Source organism: Microtus pennsylvanicus, chromosome 11, assembly GCF_037038515.1.
Source record: "Microtus pennsylvanicus isolate mMicPen1 chromosome 11, mMicPen1.hap1, whole genome shotgun sequence".
Lineage (NCBI taxonomy): Eukaryota > Metazoa > Chordata > Mammalia > Rodentia > Cricetidae > Microtus > Microtus pennsylvanicus.
The window spans coordinates 47,052,500-47,079,040 of NC_134589.1; the positions used below are offsets into that span (position 1 = coordinate 47,052,500).

Here is a 26,541-nt window from a genome sequence, read left to right on the forward strand (position 1 = left end):
GAGAGACAGCCCCATGGGTGTGTGAGCTTAGGACTCTTGACTCACACCAAGGGCCCATGAGGGAACCACATAGCCAGCCGTTAATAAGGCAAGTGGCTTTTGACCTGGACGAACTGGAATTTTCTTTGGAAAAAATTCTAAGCAGCAGAATAGACTCACCGAGATGCTGAGCTTTATTATAAATGGTCTGGAGCAATGGCTTGATTTACCTAATATTTTCCACATCTACTGTCTTGTTTCTATCAGAAGGTTATGAGAGAACAGGGTGATGCAGAACAGGGTGATTTTTTTTTGTGGATGGGGAAACTGAGGCCCTAAGAGTTTGACCATTCTCCCAAAGTGACACAGTACAAGTGGCATTGGGGTCGGAGTTAGAAACCTAGCAGGCTCCAGGCTTTTATGCCTTCTTGCTCAAACTTTTACCTTTGTGTCCCCTTCCCATCATGAGTCTGGGAATTGTCAAGCAGAGTCCTTGACCAGCTTCCCACTGCCATCAGTGCTTGTGAACTCGGCTCAGTGCTTTTTTTTTTAAATAAATTTATTTATTTATTAAAGATTTCTGTCTCTTCCCCGCCACCACCTCCCATTTCCCTCGCCCTCCCCCATTTAAGTCCCCCCCCCCCAGCCCGAAAAGCAATCAGGGTTCCCTGTCCTGTGGGAGGTCCAAGGAACCCCCACCTCCATCCAGGTCTAGTAAGTTGAGCATCCAAACTGCCTAGGCTCCCACAAAGCCAGTGCTCAGTGCTTTTATTTGGTTTGTTATTGCAACTCCTGCCTGGGTCCATTTATTCACAAGCAGTGGTGGGGAGTCAGGAGCCCTGGGTCCTTACTGATAGCTGACCTTGACACATCCCTCTGTTTTCTTCTGGTTCTTGACTTTCTCAATAGCAAGGTGAAAGGTCGCAGCTGACCACTCCAAGGACTCTCTAGATTTTTTTTAGTCTGTGATTCCCTAAATCGCCCCAGCCAGCTCAGCATCTGGCCCTACCATGGTGACTCTGTGGTCCTTCAAAAGCTCTTGGCCATGTTGGGTCATTACCTGTCGCCACAGACTTGGCTGTGAGTGGCTCAGGTGTTTGGGTCTCAGCTCCTAGGTGTTTTCTGGGGTCTCAGCAGATCAGAGAAGGGGTGGGAAGGAAGGGTGGGCACGCACACTCACTGTGGCAGTTTTATTGGCAGCCTCCGGTGGCCGCAGCAACCGTGAAGAACCAGTCACGCAGCCCCATCAAGCGGCGGTCGGGACTCTTCCCCCGCCTGCACTCGGGCTCTGAAGGCCAGGGGGACAGCCGGACACGATGGTAATTGTCAGGGCCTGGACTCCATCCAGATATGGGGCCTGTCAGCTCTCTCCTCCTTGTAGCAGTCAGGTGACCAAGCATGGGGACAGGTTTCCCAGTGTCAGGCTTCCCCTGAGCCCTGGCCTCACTACCTGTGCCTCCTGTCACTTGTGCTTAGAAGAGAGTCCCTGGTTGGGAGAGCTGGGCAGTGATGGGGAGAGCTGCTGATGCAAAGAAAGTGAATGGATCTGTCTGACTGCTCAGAGAGGGTGTGTAGAGCCCCAGTGTCCACAGACAAGTGGAAGAGCAAGAGCTGGCAAAGACAGCTGGGAAGGAAGAGAGTACAGACGCACAGGGTATGTGTGTGTGTCTCCAAAGATAGGAGGGGAGAGATTCCTGTTGTGTCTGTCATGGAGGGAAGTGCATTGTAGGGACCCAGCCCTGTGGTTTGGTAGGAGGTCACCAAAAGTGCATGGGGGATGGGAAAATGGCTCAGTGTGTAGTGTTGCTGGGCAAGCATGGGGACTTGGGTTTGAATCTCCAGCATCTGTATAAAAAGCTGGGTGTGGTGACAGGAGGCCCCTGGGCTCTCAGGTCAGGTGGTGAGCTTCAGGTTCAGCTCAGAAAATGAGGTAGGAACTGTGGAGGAAAACACCCATGTTGACTTCTTACCTCTGTAAGGCACAGGCAGTGGAAAGCACCTGCACGTACATGCACACATGCGTTTGCTGCACACACACACACACACACACACACACACACACACACACACACACAGTCTATATGAGCCGTTAACCCCTGTAGGGCATCTGTGATCTTAAAGGTAAAGAACAAGTGCTAGCAAGGATGCGGGGATAGCGGCACATTTGCACATTGCTGGTGGGGACGTGAGATAGTGCATCCGCTTAGGAAGACAGACTGGCAGCCCCCAATGGGCTAAGCATAGAGTTACCATAGGATCCAGCAACCCCACCCTTAGGTGTATGTATAGAGAGAGACCATGAGAATTGACAACAGTCGTCCATAACAACACCAGCATCACCTTTAATAGGTTGCTATTATTCATGGTGCCTCAAAACAGAGCAACTGAAGGGCCTATCATCTGATGGCTAGATAAGTAAAATGAAACCAGCGCAATCACATGACGTATTATTATATTGTAATAAACAGCAAGTGCTGAGATACTGATGCAAGCCACAATGTGGACAAACTTTGAAAATGCTAAGCTAGTAGAATCCAGATGTGAAGACCGTGTATGTTGTCAAGTCCCGTTTCTATGGAATGTCCAGACTAGGCAAAGCCCATAGAGACAGAGAGAAATAGGCTAAGAGTAGGGGCGGGCAGTGATTGCAGATGAGCCCCGGTTTCTTTTAAGAGGCCTGAAAATGTCCTAAAATTAGATAGTGGCCATGGCTGCATAATTCAATGAACATGTTAAAAATTGTTCCATTGTCTACTTTAAAAAGATGAATTGTATGGCATGTGTAATAGGCCTCATTATTTCTGCTGCTATAAAAAGTGCGCTGAAGGTTACAGGAACTGGCTGCTCTCGCCTAAGACCCAGGTTTGGTTCCCAGCATCCACCCGGAGGCTCACAACCATTCCTAACTTCAGTCCCAGGGAGTCCAATGCTCTCTACAGACCCATGACTACAACAGGCGTGCATATGGTGCATATACATACATGCAGGCAAACACACATTAATAAACAATAATAAATAAATAACTCTTAAAAACAAAGCAAACAGAAGTCAGTGGTCATGGGACTCAGAAATATTAATGAAAACAAGTGAATTGAGGACCGAGCAGACCTGATCCCAGTATTTGCTATTGGGTAAATTGTGGTCTCTGTTGAGCTCTTGGACCCTTGGATGTAGAATATCCCTTCACTCCCCACCATCCAGGGCTGCCTTGTCACATGTAGGATGTCTTCAAGAGTCATTACAACAGGTGCCCCCCACCCGGCATCTCTCAGGAATCCATGGGTATTGGGTTGGCTCCCAAATGGGTCCCACTCAGTTCCCTGTGTGACCTCTTTATCTGTAGCTCTGCCAGCTGGGATGGGCATGGGAGAGGGGTAGACTTTGACTGGAGGCCATCAAGTCAGGGCCCCTGTTTGGTGGCCTTGGACTGCCTCCATGAGTTCAGATTGACCTTTATTGTAGGGAGCAGAGGCTCAGGTGGAGAGGGAAGAGGTGGCCGCACTCTGTGTATTGGCTCCCACAGCCTGAACTCTGTCTAGGCTCAGGGGTGGACAAGGGCAAGGGCCTGGCTCCTAGGCCTCACTTCTCTTCATTCTCTTCCCCCTAGTGACAGTGCCTCTAGCACTCCCAAAACCCCAGATGGTGGACACTCTTCTCAGGAGATAAAGTCCGAGACCTCGTCAAATCCCAGCTCTCCAGAAATCTGTCCCAACAAAGAAAAGTAAGAAACTTGGGGTTTGGGAAATGCTGGATGTTACCACTGGGAGTCCTGGCTTATGTGCCCTGCCTCAAGGCAAGCTGAGAGAGACAGCTTTGGAAGTCTCTGAAACACAAAGACCACCAGGCAGAGGCTGGGGGAGCAGCTGTAGGCAAGCTCGATCCTCTGGCGGATTTGCCTCACTGCCTGCTGGTGTTGCTTCCCGTTCCCCATAGGCCCTTCATAAAGTTGAAGGAGAATGGCCGCGCCAACATCTCCCGTTCCTCCTCCAGCACCAGCAGCTTCAGCAGCACCGCAGGGGAGGGTGAGGCCATGGAGGAGTGTGACAGTGGGGTAAGTATGCCTCGTTCAACCAAGGAGCCACATTCTGGGCCCAGCTGGTTATACTGTGCTCTAAGATACATGGAGAAGGTGTGGCCGAGGCAGCTGTTACTCCAAATGAGAGCAGTGCATGAGGGGACTCTGTCTCAGCACAGCGCTTAAGGGCAGCAGTGGAGGTTGTCTGTGCCAAGGGTGCCGACTGGTCAGGGAAAGGCTGCTATCATGGCTGAGGCAGAAGTGCCAATGTAGGGTTGGAGGCAGTGGCTTGCGTGGTCCTTCTCAGGACAGCTGTGGGACTGCTTGGGAGTACACTGGCCTTGCTCACCCAGTTTCTCTCCCCAGAGTAGCCAGCCATCCACAACCTCACCCTTCAAGCAGGAGGTGTTTGTCTACAGCCCGTCCCCGAGCAGCGAGAACCCCAGTCTGGGGGCTGCCGCCACCCCCATCATCATGAGCCGGAGTCCCACAGGTCAGTGGCATGAGAAGATGTGTATGACGGAGTTGGAAGGCAGAACTGCGCCCTGACTGCTATTCAAAGGGCATGCGCTCCAGGCGTGCCGAACTGGCCAACTTCTCCTTTTCCTAGACCTTAGGGCCTGCCTTCACCTCTACTAGCTTACTCTGTCCACCGTAAAAAGCTCATATTCTTATCTTCTTATAGATGGGGAAACTGAGGCTTAGAGAACTGAATGATTTCATGATGATTCCATGGTGGAGGAGTTAGGATTGAGTGGTTAGAAAGCTGAACATAATCGGCTCACCTCTGGCCCTACCCTGTCACCACCCAGGGCCAGTGCCACAGCAGCGATGTTGCGTACCTGGCAGTAAGAGGAAGCAGTGGAGGAGGCTGGAGGAAGGCAAGACTGTGTCCAGGAGTGTGTGAGGTTCAGTGCAGTGCGGGGTCATGGGGATGTGAGAGAGAGAGGACAGGCACTATGGGGACCATGAGTGGGCTGCTAGGAGGTTTGGTGAAGATTCAGGTGTTGTTGGTAAAAGCCACTGAAGGTTCTGGAAGTGCCACCTGGCATTGAGAAAGACCATTTGGCAGCTGCATGCTGAGTATAGCCAGGACTGGTGGGGGCTGGGGAAGAGGCACCAGCAGAGGCACAGTGGGCACCTAGGGGAGTCAGGGTCATGGCAGAGCATGTTGGGATGTAGAATTTAGTTGTTGGTAGTGAGGACTTAGAGAGGGTGGCGGCCTGTGTCTTTCCGGTTTCTAAGACCCCTACAGTTGAGCAGAGTAGGAAGAACCAGGTTGGAGGAAAAGGAAAGGGGTCATCCCTCAGGGTTCACCAAGTACTGAGTGTGGGAGATGATTTTTTTACCCAGGTGGGCACTGTGGGGAGGGGCTAGCAAGTCTCAGGAGAAGGTATTTGTAGGCAAGCAGTGTCAGGCTGTGAACATCCAGGAAGAGGAAGGGCAGTGAGTAGCTTTTGCACACACTGGCCAATCATTTGTAAACACTTCTACTTGCACACACTGTCAACATCCACACTCTGGTGGGCTTTACCATCTCTTTGAGCCTCACCATGGTAGGAGAGGAATCTTTGGCATTGCCATGGGCCCCAAGGCTGTGTCTGCATCAACAATACTCACTCAGGGCTTCATCTGTGGTTTATACATTCACTCAGGACTTCTCAGCCCCCTGCAAAGATTTGATGAGCATATTTCGTAAAAAAATCACACAGCTATTAACCTAACTGTGTGTTGTGGGACTGCAATAAAGCGGTGTGACCAGCCAGGTCTCAGCTAGGGGTAATCTTGCTCCCCTGGGGCTTTGGCAGTATCTACAGTTACTTTTGGTTTTCACAGTAGCTGGGTGGGGGTGGTATTCTCCTGTATCACTGGGTAGAGAGCAAACAATGTCAAAAGGAGGATGCAGTGAGAGGGGACACCCGGGTGAAAGCAAAGGGCCCTTTGTGGCAGGCTTCCCAGTTAACGGAGTCCGCAGCTTCCTTTCATTCAGCTCTGTGGTCATGCAGATCTCAGGAGGGATCCTAACCCCAGCTTTAGCACTGGCAACTGGCAAGCTTACCTCCTGACCCTCAGTTTACCCATTTGTAAAATGGAGCAGTCAGACACATTTCCTGATGTTTTTAAAACTTAGTTAAAAATTAATGGAGTGAACAAGACAATCTATCACCAAACCGTGTCCCTTTTGGCACCAAATAAATACCAAAAGGAATGAATGCCAGCCTGCTCTCCCAGAAAGGGTTTGAGCGGAGGGAGGCTTTGGGAATGTCTGAAACTGGGTTAAGGTCACTCAGGGCAGGAAGAAATGTGGAACATGTGGAATCTTCCCCAATGCCGACCTCACCCCAGGAGGTGCACCCCAGGCTGTATTATTCTGATAATCTGCTTTTGACCCCTAACTCCAGCACTGGGTGGGATTGGAAGTCTGGAAACCTGTTTCTGGAGGCTCCAGTGAGTGTGGGGGAAAGACTGAGAGGAAGATGGCCTGAGAGTCTTCTGGAATCGCAGGTGCTGTCATCGGCCATTCATACTCCGGCTTCCGGGAACAAAAAGGGAATCATGAGGATCATTCAGGGAGGGTCTTATAGCGTGCATCTGTACGTGTATGTGCATGTACCTGTGTGTGTATACATGTGTGTGTATGTGCATGCACACACACATTATACATGCAGTAAACTTTACCAATATGATGGATCTGAAACACAGTTTGCAAATAATGGCAAAATATACCACATGCTTTATTAAGGGTCTGATGCTCTATAAGATTCTAACAGGACAGTTTCACTGGTACTTACCTAACTCTGGTACCCGTAAGCCGGTTTAAGGCAGCAGATGACAGTCAAATCTGCTTCCCATGTGGGCGTTGATGGAGATTATTGCCTACGTTGACATTTTACATTAGGAAGACCGCATTCATTTCGTCAGTGGTACAGATAGCCTTTCTCTTGAACTTGGTAGTTCTTCTCAGACACTGGGGGTCTTGTTGTTCTTCACAATATAGTGGCTGCAGGTACCACCCTTTCCAGCCTTAGTTCATGTATCATTATTTTCCACTGGCTTCTTACATCTAGACAGAAAACCTGTAAGCCAAGCCCCAGTTTGTCATTGCCAACTTCAGTAGTCTTCATACTCCCATCAAGATTGCTCTCAGGCTCCCACCGAGACGTCCCTTGGGGTCGAGGAGAGATGCATAGCTTACCATCTCAGTGAATTTCCGCATAAGGGCACAGTGGCTGTGAGGGACAGATTACAGCGAAACATGGCAATATAATGAGGAAATGGCAAAATTTGAGTATCCGTCATCTTCCGCGAATATGGCCTGCTTACTTAGAAACTTCCATAGTTTAATTTTGAAGATATTTAAGGTGACCTGTGTTTGGTAACTAGAGCACACTGTTTCTCCGAGTCTGAGTGCTGTGGTGAGGGGTACCTGTGAGTGAGCAGGTCCACTTTCCCCAGCCTCCCTACTCACTATTCTGATTTTGCTAGAATAATTCCTTAAGCTCCTGTCCTTTCTTTTTTCTCAGATGCCAAAAACAGAAACTCCCCGAGGTCAAACCTGAAATTCCGCTTTGATAAACTCAGCCATGCTAGCTCCAGTGCGGTAAGGATGGTGCGGGCAGCCAGGGAAGGGCCCCGTGAGCCCCACATTCCAGGACCCCCATAGCCAGTCATTGTAGCAGCGGTCTGGAGAGAGCATCTCAGAGAGTGCTCACTGGGCTCCCTGAGGCAGGTGGGGAAGGAGGCTCCGCCAGACCTGGGGGTGGTGGTTTCCCTTCTTACCTGGTGCAGACACCAGGCTGGGGGCTCACCAGCCGCCCACCTTTGTCGCTCCTCCTGTAATAGGGCCATGTCCTTGCACACAGCCGCGCCCAGGTGTGAGGTGGGTTCTGCTGGCCCTGGGAGCCCAAGTCCCTTCCAGAGCTCAGATGGGTGAGTGCTCAGAAGCTGCAGGTGGGGGTGATTGATTCTTGTGTGTTTCTTAAACAGGGTCACTAAGGGGAGAGCAGAGTCCTTCCCCTGTCCAAGGTAAGTGTCTCACAGTGGCCTCGAGAGGGACTATCCCCTTAAGGACACGGCATCTGTGACTTTATGGCCCCAGAATGGCCAGAGAGACTGTCAGCAGAAGGTTACTGAGAACTGCTGTTAATGGACATCTCCAGGCCTTCTAGGGAGGACTGAGAACAGGGCCTGGGAAGGCTTGTGCAGTGGCATTGGGACAGATTCCCACGCTCATAGTAGTAGCTAGAAGGGGAAGTAGCCGAAAGGTCACTTCCTCCCCTGGAGGGAGGAATTCCTCAGTTTACCCCTTGCTTTCCTGTTTGCAGGCAATCTGTCTCTCTTTGTATTTTTGGCCAAGGTTCCAGGCTGGTATATATCTTCCCCATATGACATGAGATGCCCCTACCCAATTATTGCTGTGAGGGATACCCTTAGGGTGGTCTCTGCTCCTGGACTCCTGATAGTGAAGTCACCTGAGACCCATTGTAACCCCCACCATTATGGATCTCAGGAGTATGCGTGAATTGGAACCAAGGGGGGGACACAATGGAGCCCACTTTGTGTTAAACCTGTTCGTGAGAAAATGGGAGTGTGGTGTCGGCCTCCACCATCTGTGATGTTCGGATGCTTCTGTAGCACAAAAATTACGCATGGCCCCTGGGGCTAAATCCCCTTTGTATTGGCATCCTCCTTGTATAGCCATGGACAAGCAGGCTCCCCATTCCCACTCCAGCCTGCTGTCTCCCCTCTTTTACCCAGAGCTTGTTCTCCATCTCCCCTTCTTTATCTCCACAGGGAAGTCTTGATTCTGGCCTGCAGAAGGCTCCTATTCCAGCCGTTTGGGGGTGCCGTCCACTACTCTGACCGTCCAGGCCTGCTGTCTCACTGGCCCCATGCCCAGCAGACCAGCTGTCTGTTCCATGTCCTGACCTGGCCATGATCTTGCTGGCTCCTTCTCCAACAGACCTGAAAGTCCCAACCTCGACTCCTGACCTCCTGATGTGACCGGTTATCTGAGTCAACTGTCAACTTGTTTTACCTGCTGGCAAAGAGTTGGACATGGGGGATTCTGGGTCCCAGGGGGCTCAGCGAGAGGCTGGGGAGCTCGTCTCCCAGAGACAGAGGGGGTTGGGTGGTGGGGGGCAGAAGTGGCTGCAGAGTGGTTTGTGGGTGCTGTCTGTCTTGGGTACAGTGCCTTCCTGGACATGGTGGAAGGGCTGCTTTTCCAGGAATTTCCCAGCGTCCTCCGGGCTGAATCTCACGGCTCCCGTGATAGGCATTTCTGACACATCTGCTGGCCCAGGCCTAGGGACCTCTGTTCCTGCTGCTAGGCTGCCCTTAGGGAGGGCTCAGGCTGGTGGAAGCTCAGAGTCAGAGCTGGGTGTGTGCGGGCCCTGGCTGCATGCTTCCCTGACCGTAGTCACAAGGTGTTTTTCCTTTCTAATTTTACACAAGCGCTGCTGACCATCCATGTGGGGAGAGAAGCCCCAGCAGCTTTTTCTCCTTGGAGCAGATAGTTTTCCTCCGAAGAAGCGGGTATCCAGGAGTGTGAGGAAGCCTAGAGATCACATGGCCAGCGCAGGGAGGTGAGGAAAGCTTCTGGATGGTCAGGCTCACCTGGGGTCCAGCTCTCCACTTTTGTGAGACCCCAGAAAAGACGTAGTTCAAGCCATCTCTCAGGTGAGAGAGATGGGAGAGATGCAGTTGGGGGCGGGGTGACTTGACAAGTTTCAGTCAGGCTGGTGTGTGGCAGTTGAACTTAGTTTTGGAAGTAGTATGGTGTCCCTCTACCTCTGCTCCCGGCATCTGTGAGGGGCCCAGTCCTACTTAGGGGCTCAGTTCCCAGTCCTGTTCTTCCCATCTCCAATTGCAGGGTTCCAGGCAGTTGTCCCCTCGGCAGGGCTCCTGGAAGCCAGACCCCGTGAGCCCGTGCTTTTTACACCACAGACCGTCTGCACTCCTTGCCGTGGCCACCTTCTCTGGGTGAGCCCGCTCACCCAGACAAGCTCCCCTTGGCTTCCCAGCCTTCCAGGTTTGCATGGCGGTTCAGCTGCTGGGTGGAGCACCTGCCAGTTTAAACACTGGGTCCAAGCAACAGGCACTTGAAGATCCTGCCCCATTAAGTACACACAGGTCTCTGGCACAGGACTCCTGCTTCAGTGAGCAGATGACTAGATTTCCCACCAAGGGCTTTGTCTGCCTAGGCTTCTATTCCCAAGCCAAAGTACAGAAGGGTGACCCAGCCTTTGGGGCTGGTATTGTAACTATGTCCCCACGACTTTTGTCACCTGAGCACAATTTTCATTCTTCATCCCCAACACACTTACCGCAGCCAGGGAGGGGTACCTCTCCCTACTTCCACTTGGGAAACTTGCTTACGTGAAATACTAGTCTGGTAAGATCTGCTCTAGTTAGAAGGTCAACAGACTATCTGTTTAGCTTTTATAAAAGCCAGCACAGTGGCATCTACTGCAGGGAAGAGGCGGGTGGATTCTGGCAGTGTTCTGCTGGCAGGTTTCTGCTTGAACTTGAAAGGTCAAACTGTTTTCTTTGAAACTATTGCAGGACTCTGGCGCCCTCCTCTAGGTAGGACAGGTCTACCTTTGCTCGGGGGTTGTGCTATGTTGCATTTTGGTCTGGGTCCTCAGGATCTTCCAGGCTGTCCCACGGTCATAGCTGGGAACCTGCTAAGTCTTGTCTCCACTGCTTTGGCTATTTCTCTGCAGGTATTACCTCTAGGCCAGGTGTTGCCTCTGCCTCTGGGCCAGTGGACAGGATGGATGACTGTGTACAGAGGAGCTGGGAGGCCCTGGGCTGTGGTCTTCACCCTTGGCTTGCTGATAGGTACTCTTGGCAGGACCTGAGATGCCCCTGCCCTCTGGCCAGGCCTCTCTCTATCTAGCAGATCCATCCTGTGGCTTCCCGCGTGTGTATCACCAGCCCAAACGGAGATTTTTGCCAAGCAGGAGAGTAATGGCAGGGCCCAACCTTCTCTAAGCTCTCTCTGGATTGGAGGCTGCTCTTCCTGCACTCTGATCCAATTTTCCCTTTGGGGCTGTTCCCAGTCTTAGGGCTTAGAGTCTTGCTGAAGCTCCTTCATGTAACTGGGCTTGAGGCTTCTGTTTGTATTTGGAGACATTTCCACAGTTACCCCCACAAGGGGTTCTCCTGGCCACAACTCTAGCTCCAGGGACTGCCTGACTCACTGAAGGAACTATATCTTGCAGGTGTTAATAGGCACCCAGATGCCTGGAGTTCTGCTGATACATCAAAGCAGATGTGGGAGGGCTCCATAGAGAACGCCTTTGACAGAGTTTCTGTCTGGGATTATGCATGTCAAATGGCGCTTCTTGAAAATAACCCGTGGTTCAGTTTTGTGGGCACCGTCTGTGGTACTCAGGCCTTCTGGACTGCTTGCATCTCAACCAACCATGTCATCCTCATGAGCAGAAAGAACTTGCCTGGGGCCACACTGCCACCCAGTGGGCAAAGCTGTTACCACACCCACAGCCCCAGGCCCTTTCCTGTTGCACCAACTGTACTTACTTTTGGTGGGGTGGAGCAAAGGGTTGCATTTCCTGGACTTGGGTTTGGGGAAAGCCTGTTAGCCGGGGTTTCTGCACTGGCAGAGAGATGCCGGGGTTGGAGGATGCTGATAGGGCCTCAGCCGTGGTTGGTTGTCATCATGAGAAGTCTTGGTCAGGGAGGAGCTTGAGTGAAGGAAACCAAGGGGAGGAACCCAGCGAAGTACTGCTTGGGTCTTGAGTGACAGGGACAAAGTGACCCGGAGAAAGAGGCATCAGCCACCGTTGGCTTCCTTGTTTTAGATCAGGACAGAAAGTGGTAAGAAGAACTAATTCTCCCATCTCTCTTCTCTTCCCTCACTCCATTTCTCCCTTCCTCTCTCTGGTGGTGCTGGGAACCCAAGGCCTTGCTCACACTGAGTGAGTACCCTGCCTCTGAGCTATGCCCCAGGCCTCTCCAGTTCTGAAGCCGGAGATGGGTAATAAAATCCCAGATCAGGTGACTAGGCGGGACACCGGCAGTTTCATTTTCTTCCCTTTGACCCTTTAAGGTGCCAACTCAAACATTACCTTTTGTCCATTGTTCTTAGTCTGCAAAGACAGCTGTATTGTAGGGGAGTGTCTGGGGTTCAGGTGGAGCTTTTGACTTCTGGGCCAGCAGGGACCAGGTTAGTCAGCCATGCTCTGGGCCCCACGCTCCTTCTCTAGCTTCTAGTTACCCCTCAATCAAAAAGGACAAGTAGGTACAGTAAACAAGGCCACTCCTACCACTTGGTAGAAGGCCTTGGAGGCAGCCTACCAAGCAAGCTCTGCTGTCTGTTTCACCTCTAGCCCCTTGCCCACACCAACCCCACGTCTCTTCAGCTGGGCTGTGTGCTCCCTTAGGAGAAAGACAACTCCCCCCAGAGCCAAGGGCAGTCTGCCTAGAGAGCAGCAGCTGGGAAGGCGGCTTTGGCTTGGGCCTTGCCATCATCTCTGGGGAGGCTGTGCCTGGCTGGAAGCCTGGAGTTAGTCGCCATTGTCTTTGGTTTTGTGACATTTCCTCTCAGAAGGCTGAAACTCCCCTTCTTGCTCCTTAGCGTGTTTGCCACCTCTTCCTCCTCGTGATGTCACCTTGACCTCCAGCTCCCAGGGTGCCAGCGTCTCCACGTGAGGTAGAACCCATGAGGTGTAGTCTGGAAGTGAACCCCGTGACGATGACTTTCCTCTGCCTCCTCTCAGCGAGGAGGTGATTTGTAGATCCCGACTGCCTCTGTAATGTAAATAGTGTACATTTAATTTATTGCTATGGTAGCACATTGTATTTGTTAATGTATAAAACAAATTCTAAAAGGTTGACAAATGTATATTTTGTTGCTTAAATGTGTCTTTGCAGAAATTGACAATAAATAATAACATATTTTGTGTCCATCAGAGTTCATGTTTCTTCAAGTGGGGCACCAGACTTCAGCAGGGCCTCCCGTTGGGGGTTGGGCATTAGCTGGCTTGAGCCTGCTTCAGGATTTTTAAACATGCCATCATGTGATGAACAAGCAAATCGGTGAACCTGGTGCTGGGAAATAGTTTGTTGGGTAAGATTGCTTGCTCTGCAAGTATGAGGATCTGAGTTCGAATCTCCAGCACCTACGAAAATCTGTGCATGACTGCACATGCCTGTGGCCCTGCATGGGGGAGGGGCAGAAACAGGCAGACATGGAGACCTTGTTTGTTAGTCAAAGGAAAATGACAAGCTTCCTGCTCTGTGAGAGACCCTGTCTCGGGGCGGTGAGGCCAAGAGTGAAGGGGAGGATAGATCATGTCCTGCTCTGGATTTTGAATGTACATGAGTACAAGCTTGCATACTCACATGTGTGTACCACACGCACCTGCAACACATATGCACACACACATGTGTACACACACACACTTTGTTTCTCATTTTGAAAAATATCAGACTGGATCTGCTCGGCATGGACTGGCGAGAGCCGGCTGGAACTCCTTTTGGTGGGCCCTGAGTCTCCCATCGTCCCCCCCTTCTTCTTATTGTTCACCCCCGTCAGTCTTGTTATTTGTTTAGTCTCTGTAGTCTCGAGATGAGACCCCTGTTACCTAATGACTCGTCTCTTTCCTGCAATTTTCCTCTTCCTCCGAGTTCCTCTTCAGCATCTCGGTTCCTGGATGCTCCTGTGACTAGATGTCTTTCTTCTTACTTTGCTCTGACTCGCAAATGGCCGCACTCACCTATGTGCTTTGCTTTACAGCTCGGGCATGGATTTGAAGGCAAGAGGCAGGGTTTAATCCCTGTCAGGGGCTTGCTTTGTGATCCTGGGCTAGTCATTCAGTATCCTGGGGCCTGAATTTTCTTTTGTGTGCTATCATAAATATAACCCCTGTGGAAAGCATGAGGATAAAAATGAACTTATTGAGGAAAAGCTTTGAAAAGTTTTGTTTAGTCTCAGAGCTTCAATAAGAACGATAATCCTAATAGCAGCAACCGACGTTTACCTAGGTAGCGAGTTTGCTATCATGACTTTCTAGTCCCTAAAAATACACCATGGGAAACCATGCGACCATGGGGCTGATGGGGAAGATGGGCTAGGTGCATGACACTCAAATACACTATTTGTGACAAGAATGAAGACATATAAGCTTAATAAAACTGGTAACAATTTATGCATGCCAATGCTTAAATGCACACTACATGACTAACGTATATCAGCCTCAAACAGGGCTGAAGTTTGCTTGTGGAGGCAAGCATTGGAAGGCTTGCCACTCACGAACTGTGAGACGGTAGGGGAACCATAGTCTGAATCTAGATGAACGGATGGGGTCCAGAGCACACGGGCTGCACAGAGGCAGCTGACAGATGTTTGGGTATGTCGTGCGTTTTATATGTGTCCCACGCGTCCTGATTTAGCTGGGTGCAGTTGCCTGTATGCCTCTCCTATTTCTCATGGACAAAAATGCAAAAGCAGAGGTCCAAGCTGTCTTAGACGAATGTTATCCCCCATCATATCAACTGCATAGGACCAAATTTACATTTTAAAGACAAGTCTTAGGGCAGAATTGATTCTAATCTCATTTAGCTCCCTTAAATAGACATTGAGACTGGTGTTGTTTCTTATTCCATGTAAGGGGTCAGAATCACATCTCATTATAGGACCCAAGTCTGAAAGGCTGAAGACAACACGAAGGTGAGTTCTAGATGACTGGGAGTACCGGATGCACCGGGGGACAGCCAGTATTCTGTATGTCACTGTAATTGGCTTCCATGTCCCATGTGGAGCCCCATCCCTGCAGTCTCCTGGACTGGGGGCTGCAGACCATGCTAGGCAGTGCCTCCTCTCCCATAGTCGTTGCTGGCTTCCTCTTCTTTCACACAGCATCTGATGCCTCTCTGCACCTCATGGTTTGGGTACTTCTTGGGCTCAACTCCTCTCCCTGGAAACAGGATAGGGAGGTCACTTCAGATGGAGTCTTGCGGGAGCTGAGTTATCTCCTGTGTAGAAAGTGCGTACAAGGCGTGGATGCCATAAACCTGCACCAATTACTGTCCCTTCAGGTTTCTGGGCCCTGCTGGCACTCTGGCGTCCAGCTGTTACTCTAAATGCCTGCTCCTTTTCATTCTCTTTCAGAGAATGAAAGCACAGAGGCTTAGTGCTTAGGATTCTTGAAACCTGTCACCCCCACCCACCAGGTCCGATAGCTTGGAGCATTCTTGGACATCTTGGGGTCCATTATTTTGCCTGTACACTGATACTATTATTGGACCCCACTATGCAGCAGGTGGAGGAGGGCTTAGTGGGGTCCAATAATAGTCTCCGTGTCCAGTTATATGACGCCGTAGTAACAAATTAAAACAACCCCATTTCAGTTTAGATTCAAAGCTTGTTTAAAAACTAACATTCAGTTCAAAGTTCATCTCACCAACCCTTTGGCGGAGGCTGGCATCATGGGTTGTGTGGTCTCTGATAACCAAATGTTTTCCCTGCTCCTCTGAGCCCACTTTCTGACTAGGCCTCATCCAAATCAAAACTAACTCTAAACCAGTTAAGGATTCCCGCCCTCAGCCTCCATTAAGGACACTTTCAGTCTCGACACCTAGTCAGTTCCTCTTGGTAATTTTCCACTTGAGAAAATTCCCCACCTTAAAACTTGGCTACAAATTCCCACTGGTCTCTGTCATGTTTGCTGTTGGGTTCAACTTCATTTCCTTATTGCAACAGTTTCGAATAAAGTCTCCTTTGTTTGATGGGTGCAATTTTTCTTTGCTTAGGGGCTGGTCTGCCCTCCCACTAATGTCCTTCCCTAGATAGCAAGACAGGAATGCCGCATTTATTAGGGAAGAGGCCCGTGAGGCAGGTTGGGGCGGGAGCTGGTGAAGGTTGGACAGGTGTCACGTGACGCGTAAAGGAGAGAGGGAGGGGGTTGAGGGTGGGACAGAAGTGGCCAGGACAGCCGCCATTGGACAGTGAGCTTCTACAAGACATCTTCAAGGCCATCTGGGGAGTCACCAGTCAAGTTGTCCGCTGTAGGAGCCCCGCATATTGAAGAATGATCCTGTAATTACCACCTGACATGAAAACAGGCCCTGGGTGGGAACAGCTGTGGGAAGGCTGGCTACAGTGCCACACAAATCCAAGACTCAAGGTCTATTGGGCTGATGCCATAGGTCTAGTCCTGATCTGAAGACCCGAGAACCAGGAGAACTGATGTTCAAGGACAGGCAAAGACTGATGTTGGCCAGCTGGAGCAGAGAACATTGGCCTTCCTTTACCTTGGTTTTTCCAGGCCCTCCCTGGATTGTAAGATTCCCATTTCCATGCTGAGCATGCTGGTTATTCAATCTACAGTTTCCAATCAATGGATTCTGTATGCCCTTCATAGATACATCCAAAGTGAGGGTTTTATATGATTTCTGGGTGTTCCTCAGCCCAGTCATGTTGACCTGTTCCTAGTCACAAGTCTTCATCAAGCCATTCTTCTTGTGTTGCCGTGTGTGTGTGTGTGTGTGTGTGTGTGTATGTGTGTGTGTGTGTGTTGCCGTGTGTGTGTGTATGTGTGTGTTGCCGTGTGTGTGTATGTGTGTGTGTGTGTGTGTGTATGGGAGGTGGGTTGCTGCTTTTATTGTTCATCCTGCTGGCTCATTTCTGCACAGTTTTTGAGGCTCTGCCTGTATCCAGTGAGTCCAGGAATCCTCTGGATTTTAAGTGTGGGATTGGTGAGCCATTACCATCGTCCATTCCAGAATCTTCTCCTGGTCATCTAAGGGTGCATGTTTGCTCCCATGGCAGAGGCTCCTTATAGGGAGCCGGAGGAAGGTTCCTGAGAGGAAATCTGAGACCCATCAGTCACCTCAGGGCAGTGATCTAAGAGGCAGGACTTTCTGTCCACTTTCCTTAGGTGCAAATGACACCCAAAGCTTCAGGCTGTGCAGACACCTTATAGAAGACATTTTTCAATTTTAGGCCACCCTCTTCCCCTCAGAACAGAGGCTGTGCCAGGCATAACTCTGCACAGGGAAACATTCTCAGGCCGCTCAGCCTTGGGCTGCATAAAAATTAACCAAAAAAAGTTTTAAAAATATTGATTTCAGGTATTGTTTGAGATATTTCAACTCAGTTGCTCTGGGGGTAAGGCTCAGGAATCCTCACTTTTTGAAAAGGGGAGGCTGGGACAAGATCTCACTATGCAGCAACGGATGACTTGGAACTTGCTATGTAGATAAGGTTAGCCTTGAAGTTTAGAGATTCACCTGTGTCTGCCTCCCGAGGGCTGGGGTTAAAGGTATACACCACGATTCTCCTTAAGATGTGCATTTTTAGATGAGCACATGCAGAATTCAGATGTAGTCCTATGCTTTGGGAACCATGGGTTCAGCTGACAGTCTCTGTTTGAAATCTCTTTCCGGTGGTGCAGTCTCAGGCTCAGAGGTCTGTCCCCACCTACATGGAAGAGAGAATTCTGTCCCCCAACTTACAAGGGGAAGAAAAAACCTGTCTCCCACTTAGGGGGATTTTTTTTACAATTGATTATTGCGCAGGTGGAAAGAAATACATATCTTATAAAACAGAATTTATAGGAAAATTAAAGGGAATTACCAGAGAGAATGGAACAGAACGAGTCATAAAACAGGAAGCTCGAGAGAAGCAATTCACTAAGAAGATGAATGGCAGCTGCAGGAAAGACAAAGACACCCTGGAATGGGAGATGCTCTCAGGAAAGAGAGGCACCATCAGGAACTAGATGGACAAGAACTCGGTGAGGCGGAAAACCCGAGGTTGAAAGGATGGGAAGTTCTATAAATGAAAAGCAGCTGCGCTTCCTCCTGCTCCAAATCAAAACATCAGAGGAGAGGCAGATGCGAGGTCCCAGGAACGGAACAAACAGCTGCTGGGGAGAGGGGATGCTCACACCCACGGGTCAAGTGTTCCCTCGTGCTCGTGGTATTAGAGGCGGGATAAGGAAAAGAGGGAGGCAGACTTAAGAACAGAGCTGGTGAATTGGCCCCATTAAGTGGGACGAGAACACAAAACAGCCCGTTCAAGAGAAGCCATCAACGCAAGCTGCCCTGAATCAGCGTCACGTGAGAACAATGAAGCAGATGCTGGCGAGCCTGCCTCGGGACTGGCACGGGCACACATGAGAAGACGGCAGAAAGTTTGTGCCGGGTATCAGATGGATTTTAACGATCTTGTAAGACACTGCATACACACACACACACACACACACACACACACACACACACACACACACACACACACACACACACACTTGTGTGTGTGTATAGCCAACAAGGGATTCTTGCAGCCAGGCAAGGGCAAGATTGTTTAGAGAGGAATGGTGCTTGCCTTCACTCCTGATAAAACTGAGTCTGGTCTTTGGGTCCCCCACCTGGTGGAAGGGGAGAACTGACTTCTGCAAGTTGTCTCCCGACTGCCGCGCATGTGCCAAGGCATACATGCATGAGTGCATGGGTGTGCATTGCGTACGCTAAATTAAAACATGTAAAAGATATTGGAATACCAGTTTTTTAGGTTTTATAAGAAATTATTACTAATAAGCAATGTGAAGAAAATTCCAGAAAAGTGGACTGTGGAGTAGAGGTGAAATTTAGCTGCATACCTCAAACACAATAATGAATACATACAGTGGGAGAGAGAGAGAGAGAGAGAGAGAGAGAGAGAGAGAGAGAGAGAGAGAGAGAGAGAGAGAATATTGTTACTTAAAACTTCAATTTGAGGACTTCATTATCAACAGCTGGTATTTAGTAGGATGGTTTTGTGACAGGTACCAAAACTAGCTCGAACTAGTTTAAGTCCTTACCATTTGCTAACAAGATAGAGTGTCTCTCTGCATTAAGAGGACAGAAGTGACCTCTCACTTGCTCATCCCTTATTTCTGCTTTTGATTTTTCTCTGTTCTTTTGTTTGAATTGAGTCGTTGGCTTTTCCTTTACAGATCTTTGACAGCTACAAAGCGCTGTTAGATATGGTATGTATGCAGTTGTATATTAGCTTTATCCTAGCCCCAAGTCCAGCTCTGCTAGACTTGGTGTTAAATTCTCTCTTCACTGTCTAAACTGTGAAAACATGCCTAGGTCCATTAGCTAGCTCCATGTCCTAAGCTGGGGTGCACATGAGGCCCTGCAGAAGGGGAGGGGTCTTTTCTTGTCTGCGTGTGCTACTTAGAGAGCTTTAGGCTTCTGTGACAGGGTCTTGCAGCTACTACCATGTGGGCACCTTCTTCAGGTCTGGTTCTGGCCATGGATGCAGCCTCTCCAGAGCTCAGTGCCCACAGCACACTGTTGTAAGAAGGGCGTTTGTTGGTTCCAGGCTGCTCGGAAGCTCAGCCCCGAAATGATCACATAGAAACTATATTATTCAAGTCGCTGCTTGGCCCATTAGCTCTAGATTCTTATTGGCTAACTCTTCCATCCTAATTTAACCCATTTCTATTAGTCTATGTATTGCCACGTGGCTGTGGTTTACCGGCTAAAGTTCCATCTGGCTCCTGTGTGGCTGCATGGTTTCTTTCTATTCTGCCCTTCTTTCTCCCAGCATTCAGTTCTGTCTTCCCCACCTACCTCTGCTCCACCCTGCCATAGGCTCAAGCCAGCTTTCTTTATTAACCAATCATATTCACAGCATACAGAGGAGAATTCCACATCAGTACACAGTGGCCAGCAGCCCTCGCTGACCCTCTGACCCTGTAAAACCCTCTCCTTGTCTTTACATCCTCAGTGGCTAGGCATTCTGGTAGTGAGATGCCTCCCTGGGAACAGAGGAGATTTCCAATACCTTCCACCCCCCTGTGATGTGGGAGAGTCTACACCCCTGGTGTAGAACCACAGAGATTTAGCCATCCAGGAGCAAAGCCAGGCAGAGCTGGTCCTTAGTCCTTGAGTGGGACAGTTCTTCCTGGGGCATCCTCTCTCACACTAGGGTTAGTGGCTCTATATTCATTTCTGACCATACTTCAAGTTTATAGTTAATAATTCTTTATATAGCTGGGTGGTGGTGGCGCACACCTTTAATCCCAGCAGTTGGGAGGCAGAGGCAGGCAGATCTCTGTGAGTTCGATCTCTGTGAGTTCGAGACCAGCCTGGTCTACAAGAGTTAGTTCCAGGACAGGCTCCAATGCTATAGAGAAATCCTGTCTCGAAAAACAAAAAACAACAACAACAAAAAATTCTTTATATGAAACCTTCCCTCCTTAGGCTACTATGAGGGTTTTCTCTTGTGATAGGGCCTAGGCTGGTAGACCAGCTTTCTTAGCATCTCTCTGAAGAAGCTTTTGGCCAGGGGAACTGGCTCAGTGGGTAAAATAATTGCCGTTCAAGTATGCTGACCTGAGTTACTATCCCCAGCACCATCATAAATAGCCAAGGGTAACCCTGTAAGACTGTAACAGCAGCACTGGGGGAGGGGGAGGGCTAAGGGCTGGATCCAGCTGAGCTAAAGTACCATATCCAGGTTTAGCAGGAGACCCTGTCTCAAAAAAGTGGAAGACCAATAGAGAAAGATGCCAAACATTGACTTCCGGCTTTTATATAGACAGACACCGGTGAAAGTGCATCTGTGTACTTGCACGTGTGCGTGCTTGCACCTATGTGTGTGCATGAACGAGTCACACACATGCCCCTGGGATCAAGCATACGTGTGCTCATACATGCTAGACAAGTGTCTTAGTTAGGGTTTCTATTGTTGTGATGAGACACCATGACCAAAAACCAAGTTGGGAGGAAAGGGTTTATTCAGTTTACACTTCCATATTGCTGTTCACCACTAACAGAAGTCAGGACAGAACTCAATCAGAGCAGGAACCTGGAGGCAGAGGCCATGGAGGGGAGCTGCTTACTCGCTTGTTCCTCATGGCTTGCCCAGTCTGCTGTGTTTTTTAAAATTTAATCTTCATTCATATATTACATCTTGACCACAGTTCCCCTCCCTCCTCTCCTCCAAGACCCCCCTTTTCTCTCTCCTAGAGATCCATTTCTCTTTCATTTTCCTTCAGAAAAGGGCTGGCTTCCCAAGGATATAAACCAAACATGGCATATCATATTGCAAAAAGAGTAGGCAAATCCCCTCATATTAAGGCTGCGTGATGTAACCCCACAGGAGGGAAGGGGTCCCAAGAGCAGGTGAAAGAACCAGGGACACCTCACAATTCACTGTTAGGAGTCCCAAAAGAACACCAAGCTACACAACCATAACATATATGCAGAGGACCTAGGTCAGTCCCATGTAGGCTGTGAGTCCCTGTGAACCCTGGTTAGTTGATTCTGTGGGCCACTTTCTTATGATGTCCTTGACCCCTCTGGCTCCTACAAGTCTCTTTCCTCCTCTTCTGCAGGATTCCTTAAGATCTGCCTAATGATTGACTGAGGGTCTCTGCATCTTCTCCCATCAGTTGCGGGATGAAGCCTCTCTGATAATGGTTATGCCAGGGTCTGGTCTATAAGTTAGCAGAGTATCATTGGGAATCATTTTATTGACAATGTTTTTTTTCTGAGTGTGTTTGGCTCTCTCCTAGGTCTCTGGGCTACCCAGACTCTGGTTCCTGGGTTTCTAGACAGTGTCATGGTGAGCCTCCTCTAGTGGCACGGGTCTCAAGTTGGACCAGTCATTGGTTGGCCACTCCCACGAGTTCCTTTACCCCAGCACATATTACAAGCAGGAAACATTGTAGGTCAAAGGTTTTGTGGTTGGGTTGGTGTCCTAATCCCTCCACTGGAAGGCTTTCCTGGTTACAGAAGATGGCCTGCTCAGGCTCCATATCCCCCATTACTAGGAATTTTCACTAGGGTCACCCTCACAGATCCCTGGGGGCTTCCGTTGCACTAGGTGTTTACTTAGCCTCTGATATGCATCTCAATTCTTCCAGTACTCTCTCCCCCACACCCCATCAGTTCCCTCTGTTCCTGTCCCAGCTTCCTTCAATGATGGGCTATGATGTGGAAGTGTAAGGCAAACAAGGCATTTCCTCCCCAACTTGCTTTTGGTCATGGTATTTCATAATAGCAATAGTAACCCTAAGACAGGTATTAAGGATTTTATTTAGTGAATTCACCAAGATGTTATAATCTAAACAATAGCCACATTTACTATTAGAAACATTGGAATGAACATGTAAACTTTCTTTGGGAGACTGTGGCAAAGGGAGAAAGGTGTCCTTTCAACTGGACATAATTCATTTGGATGCCTGTGGACTATAATTATTGGCTATGGTTTATCGGAAACTTGCAGAATTGTAAAATGACTCCAACAGGAGGTTTAATAGTAAGGGAGAAGAAACATACATATTAGGTAGACAACAGTGCCTGCCAAATTAGTTTCTTTGTAATTTAAAGTCTAATTTATCCTTGATCTAAGATTGGCTTTTATGGTTTGTTTATTTACTTGTTAATTTAGGCAGGATCAGATGTTGTTCACAACGGTCTAGAAACCTATGTAGCTGAGGCTGGCTGCAAATCCTGATCTCCTCCTGACTCCACCTCCAGAGTTCTGGGATTTACAAGCATGGACCACTGTGGTCAGCTCCAGAGTGCTGGGATTACAGGCATAGGCCACTGTGGTCAGCTCCAGAGTGCTGGGGTTACAAGCATGGACCAGTGTGCTCAGCTCCAGAGTGCTGGTATTACAGGCATAGGCCACTGTGGTCAGCTCCAGAGTGCTGGGGTTACAAGCATGGACCAGTGTGCTCAGCTCCAGAGTGCTGGGATTACAGGCATGGGCCACCCTGATCATCTGCAGAGTGCTGGGATTACAGGCATGGACCACCGTGCTCGCTCCAGAGTGCCGGGATTACAGGCATGGACCACTGTGCTCAGCTGCAGAGTGCTGGGATTACAGGCATGGGCCACCATGCTCAGCTGGCAACTCCTGGTTTCATTTTTTTAAATTAAATATTCATTTTATTTGGAATTTGGTGATATAGGACTAGAGAAATAGAGAATCATGTAGTTTTAGATGTGCAGCCAGTTTTCCAAACACGATTGACTGCCCTAATATTTGCTGCATTCATTGGTCTTGTTCTGTATTAGCAATGATTCTTTTATTGACTCTCATTTGTCTCCGATGCACACAGGCAACCCTTTCTTTGACCTTCCTTTTTTATTCAACACATCCCACATACAAACTTATCTTCCTTCTGAATAATGTACTTAATTTTCTAGTTTTTGACGTTTCTTAATTTTCAAGTGCCCGAGACAATGCTGTTTTGTTTTCCCCACCCTGTCCCCCAGATTAAATGATCCACCCCTTTAAGCTCTTACAACTCTCTCAGACTCTGCAATAAATAAAACTATCCAGAGTCAGAGATTTGAATAGGAGTGTGCTGTGTTTCAAAGTGTGTGATCTGCGATTTCTTTTTTAAATTTTTACTGTTTTAATTCCTCATTTACAGAGATTCTGTTTTGGTCTTTTCTTTTAATCAGTAATCAGTGATGTTTTATCAAATGATTTTGGTCGTCTAGGGACTGATAGGCCATCGTGGTTGTATATTATTCTTTCAACGTCATTCTAGAATTAATCTAGGATTTCATTTTACATCCTTGCATCAAATGCTTTTGCAAATGGGAATGCAGGAAGCTAGGAACCGGCACTGGCTTGCCATCGTGGCAACTTAATTTAGGGAACGACTTAATTTAGGGAAGGTAGGAGACCCGGGGCTATTTGTCTTTTCCTTGAACAGAGATGACCTTCTGGAACTGAGGAAAACCACAAAATTTCCAGCCGCGGATTTTGTCTAAAGCGCACGCAATTCCGAATGTCGACGCTGGATGGCGCACACAGACTGTAGAACGAGAGGAAAAATTGCCAGGAGGGTGGTGGTGGCGGTGGTGGTGTTGGAGGGGGGAAGGGAGAGAGAGAGAGGGAGGGAGGGAGGGAGGGAGGGAGGGAGGGAGGGAGGGAGGGAATGAGAATGAATCATTGGGCTCCCGGCTTTTCATTGGCTGCTTTTGGCTAGGCTGTCGGTCAGGATGGCCCTGCCTCTTTGGACAGTTCCTCTGGGAGCTAGTGCGGAGGTCGTCGGCTCTCTGAAACTGACTTCATTATTATTTTGACTATACAAGTTTATGTGGTATCATGCGATAATGATGCAGCGGGCATAGTTTACTGTGGATTCTCTCACTTGCTGTAGTGAAGCTCCATCCTGAGGTCAGCATGGTGCTGCTGGCTGGGCTCCGTTTTCCAGCTGGACCACTTGTGGGGTCTACCATAAGGCAAAGCTTCCTGGGTCGCTCTTTCTTTGGAGTGGGGTTTGAGACTGGGCATAAAGCTGATTAGCTAGGTATGTAAGACACACTGAACTTTGCACAAAGTTTCTGGGAGCCACATGTTTGGCTGTATAGGTCGGTTATGCCCCTAGCACTATGTAAGACCAAAAGTCAACCTGTAAGCCCCACCTGTCAAAGGACCCAGTAACTTCCTGGAATGCTGGGAGTTGTAGTTCTTGGAAAACAACAATGCCACATGGGAAAATAAGATGCCTAATGGTTTTGTCTTTAAAAGTCCCTACAACACGTGTCTCATAGCTACTTGCTGGGAATTCCAGAGATTGGTCCTAACCAAAGTCTATCCCTATCAGTATTTAATTAAAGCTTGCTTCAACTGGATAAAAATTGTGGAGCTGGGTTTTCTCTTGTGAATCTCAGAATTATCATTTGCAGTCCCCAGCAAGATAAAAAAGACCCTCCCAGTCCAAATTCTGGAGCTAGGCTCTTGGCTCCATGCTCAAAAAAGGAGATAGATAGTAAGAGTGTTTTTTTTCTTTCTCTCTCTCTCTCTTTTTTTAATGGAGGTCTCTTTTTTGGTAAGTCATAGATTTTTTTTTTTTTTTTTTTTTTTTTTTTTTTTTTTTTTTTTTTTTTTTTTTTTTTTTTTTTTTTTTTTTTTTACAGCGGTGACATTTTCCTGCCTGGTTTCTGGATTTTGGTTACAGGGTACTCTATCTGGAAGGAGGGAGGATCTGATCTGATGAGGTCTATGCATCCCCATTCAGATCAAAGGGAGACAACTCACAACCCCCTGGTTAATTCTGGTTAATTGGGGGTTTTTAGCCAGTCTCTAGTTTTTTCCTTCTTTTGATCTTCCTTTAGAGCACTCTAATGACACTGGGGGCCAGTATGCTCAAGCGTTTCAGAGAGCCCTGGAACACGGGTGTTTGTCAGCAGGGTTTCAACACCCAGGCTACACAACAGAACTGAGGAACCATAGGGCATTTCACAACACCGGCGGCCAACCTGAGAATTTGGACAGGCCCAGCAAGGATTTGGGAGCTGAGGAAACTCAGAGAGGCCCAGCCTCTGGTGGGTTCCTAGAGTCTGGGGTTATAAGGGAACTGTTTAAAAAAGTGATCTCCTATTTTGTTAAGAGAGTTTCTCTTGGCCAGACTGTTGGACCTCTGAAGCAGAGGACTCCAAGGGTTAAACGCTATCCCGCGTTTCCTGTTGTTATTTGGTTCTGTGTTTTCTGTTGTGGCTTTGATTCTGTGTCTTGTCTTGTGGGGTGTACCTGTTGTTATGCATTCTGACGTGGCGTGACTGGATAGATGAATGACAGGACCAAATCGCTCTCTTGGAGATGTCTCTCTGGAAACAGTGGAGCTTTTGAAGAACGGGGTTCAACAGTAGGATGTGTCGGGGGCAGAATGCAGTACTGGGGGCTGGGGTGCAGCTCTGAAGAAAAACCCAGGGCCTCATACAGAAGCCAGCAGGAGCCCCCCCACTTTGGATGAGCCCCCCTGAAGCTCCCCTGCACAGCCTGGAGAGCCAATTCCAGTGCCATGGTCTGTAGCCGCTGACTGCGAGGCTCAGGAAATTGCCCAGCTGCTACTTTCACAAGCTGCGGCCATATCAGAAGGTTCCATTACCCTCTCTCCTTTGGAACTGGGGGAGGTATGGAAAGTTTTGTTTGTTTGAATGTATGAACCTGACCGCTGTATGTTTGTTTCTGACTGGTCTCCCTTGAATGTGTGAGCTTACTGTGTTCTGTGTTTCTTTGTTACAGCTCAGTTGTTACTGTTGCAGCCAGTGATGGCCTAGGAACTCAGACTTTATCTCTGGGCTCTCTGGCATTGGAGCTGATGTAATGGGGATTCAAATATCAGTTGGGTATCAAGAATATTAATGTTGTTTTATGCTGTTCTACTTTCTTAAGAGACTGGCTCTGGAATTGAGTTGCCATTTTTTTTTTCATATATAGGCATTCTTTTAAAGTCTCCGTGCCAAGGGAGAAAAAGTGTGACAGGGAGAAAAGAAAAAGCAGAACCCCTAAAGGGATTATTGGTCTCATTTAAATTGCCAAAACCTATTATGAACTTTCTGTATCATGGGATTTGCAAATTTATTGGCTATTGGTTAAAAATTTGTAATATTTGTAACAAAACATTAACTTAAAACTCATAACATGGGGTTGATAGTTGAAAGTCTGTGCAAAGGTAATCTTAAAGGAACCACGTGCCATGATTCTGTTCAGGGATATAAGCAACACGTGCGTGGCCTGCTGCCTTAGGCAATCATGTGGCTGGCAGTCATCTTTG

General features: G+C 48.7%; 1 protein-coding gene across 10 annotated transcripts in view; it reads left to right on the forward strand.

The window, feature by feature from the left end:
- Rap1gap2 (RAP1 GTPase activating protein 2) overlaps nucleotides 1-12,925 on the forward strand; it is a 233,374-nt gene extending 220,449 nt beyond the window's left edge. For all 10 annotated transcript variants that reach the window (XM_075991704.1, XM_075991705.1, XM_075991712.1 and 7 more), the window contains 7 exons: nucleotides 1,180-1,298; nucleotides 3,587-3,700; nucleotides 3,913-4,030; nucleotides 4,361-4,487; nucleotides 7,519-7,595; nucleotides 7,982-8,020; nucleotides 8,789-12,925. In XM_075991704.1, coding sequence (XP_075847819.1) covers nucleotides 1,180-1,298; nucleotides 3,587-3,700; nucleotides 3,913-4,030; nucleotides 4,361-4,487; nucleotides 7,519-7,595; nucleotides 7,982-7,990 — 564 coding nt within the window. In that variant the 3' untranslated portion in view covers nucleotides 7,991-8,020; nucleotides 8,789-12,925. The remainder of the gene's footprint in view (nucleotides 1-1,179; nucleotides 1,299-3,586; nucleotides 3,701-3,912; nucleotides 4,031-4,360; nucleotides 4,488-7,518; nucleotides 7,596-7,981; nucleotides 8,021-8,788) is intronic.
- Nucleotides 12,926-26,541: the final 13,616 nt, after the last annotated feature.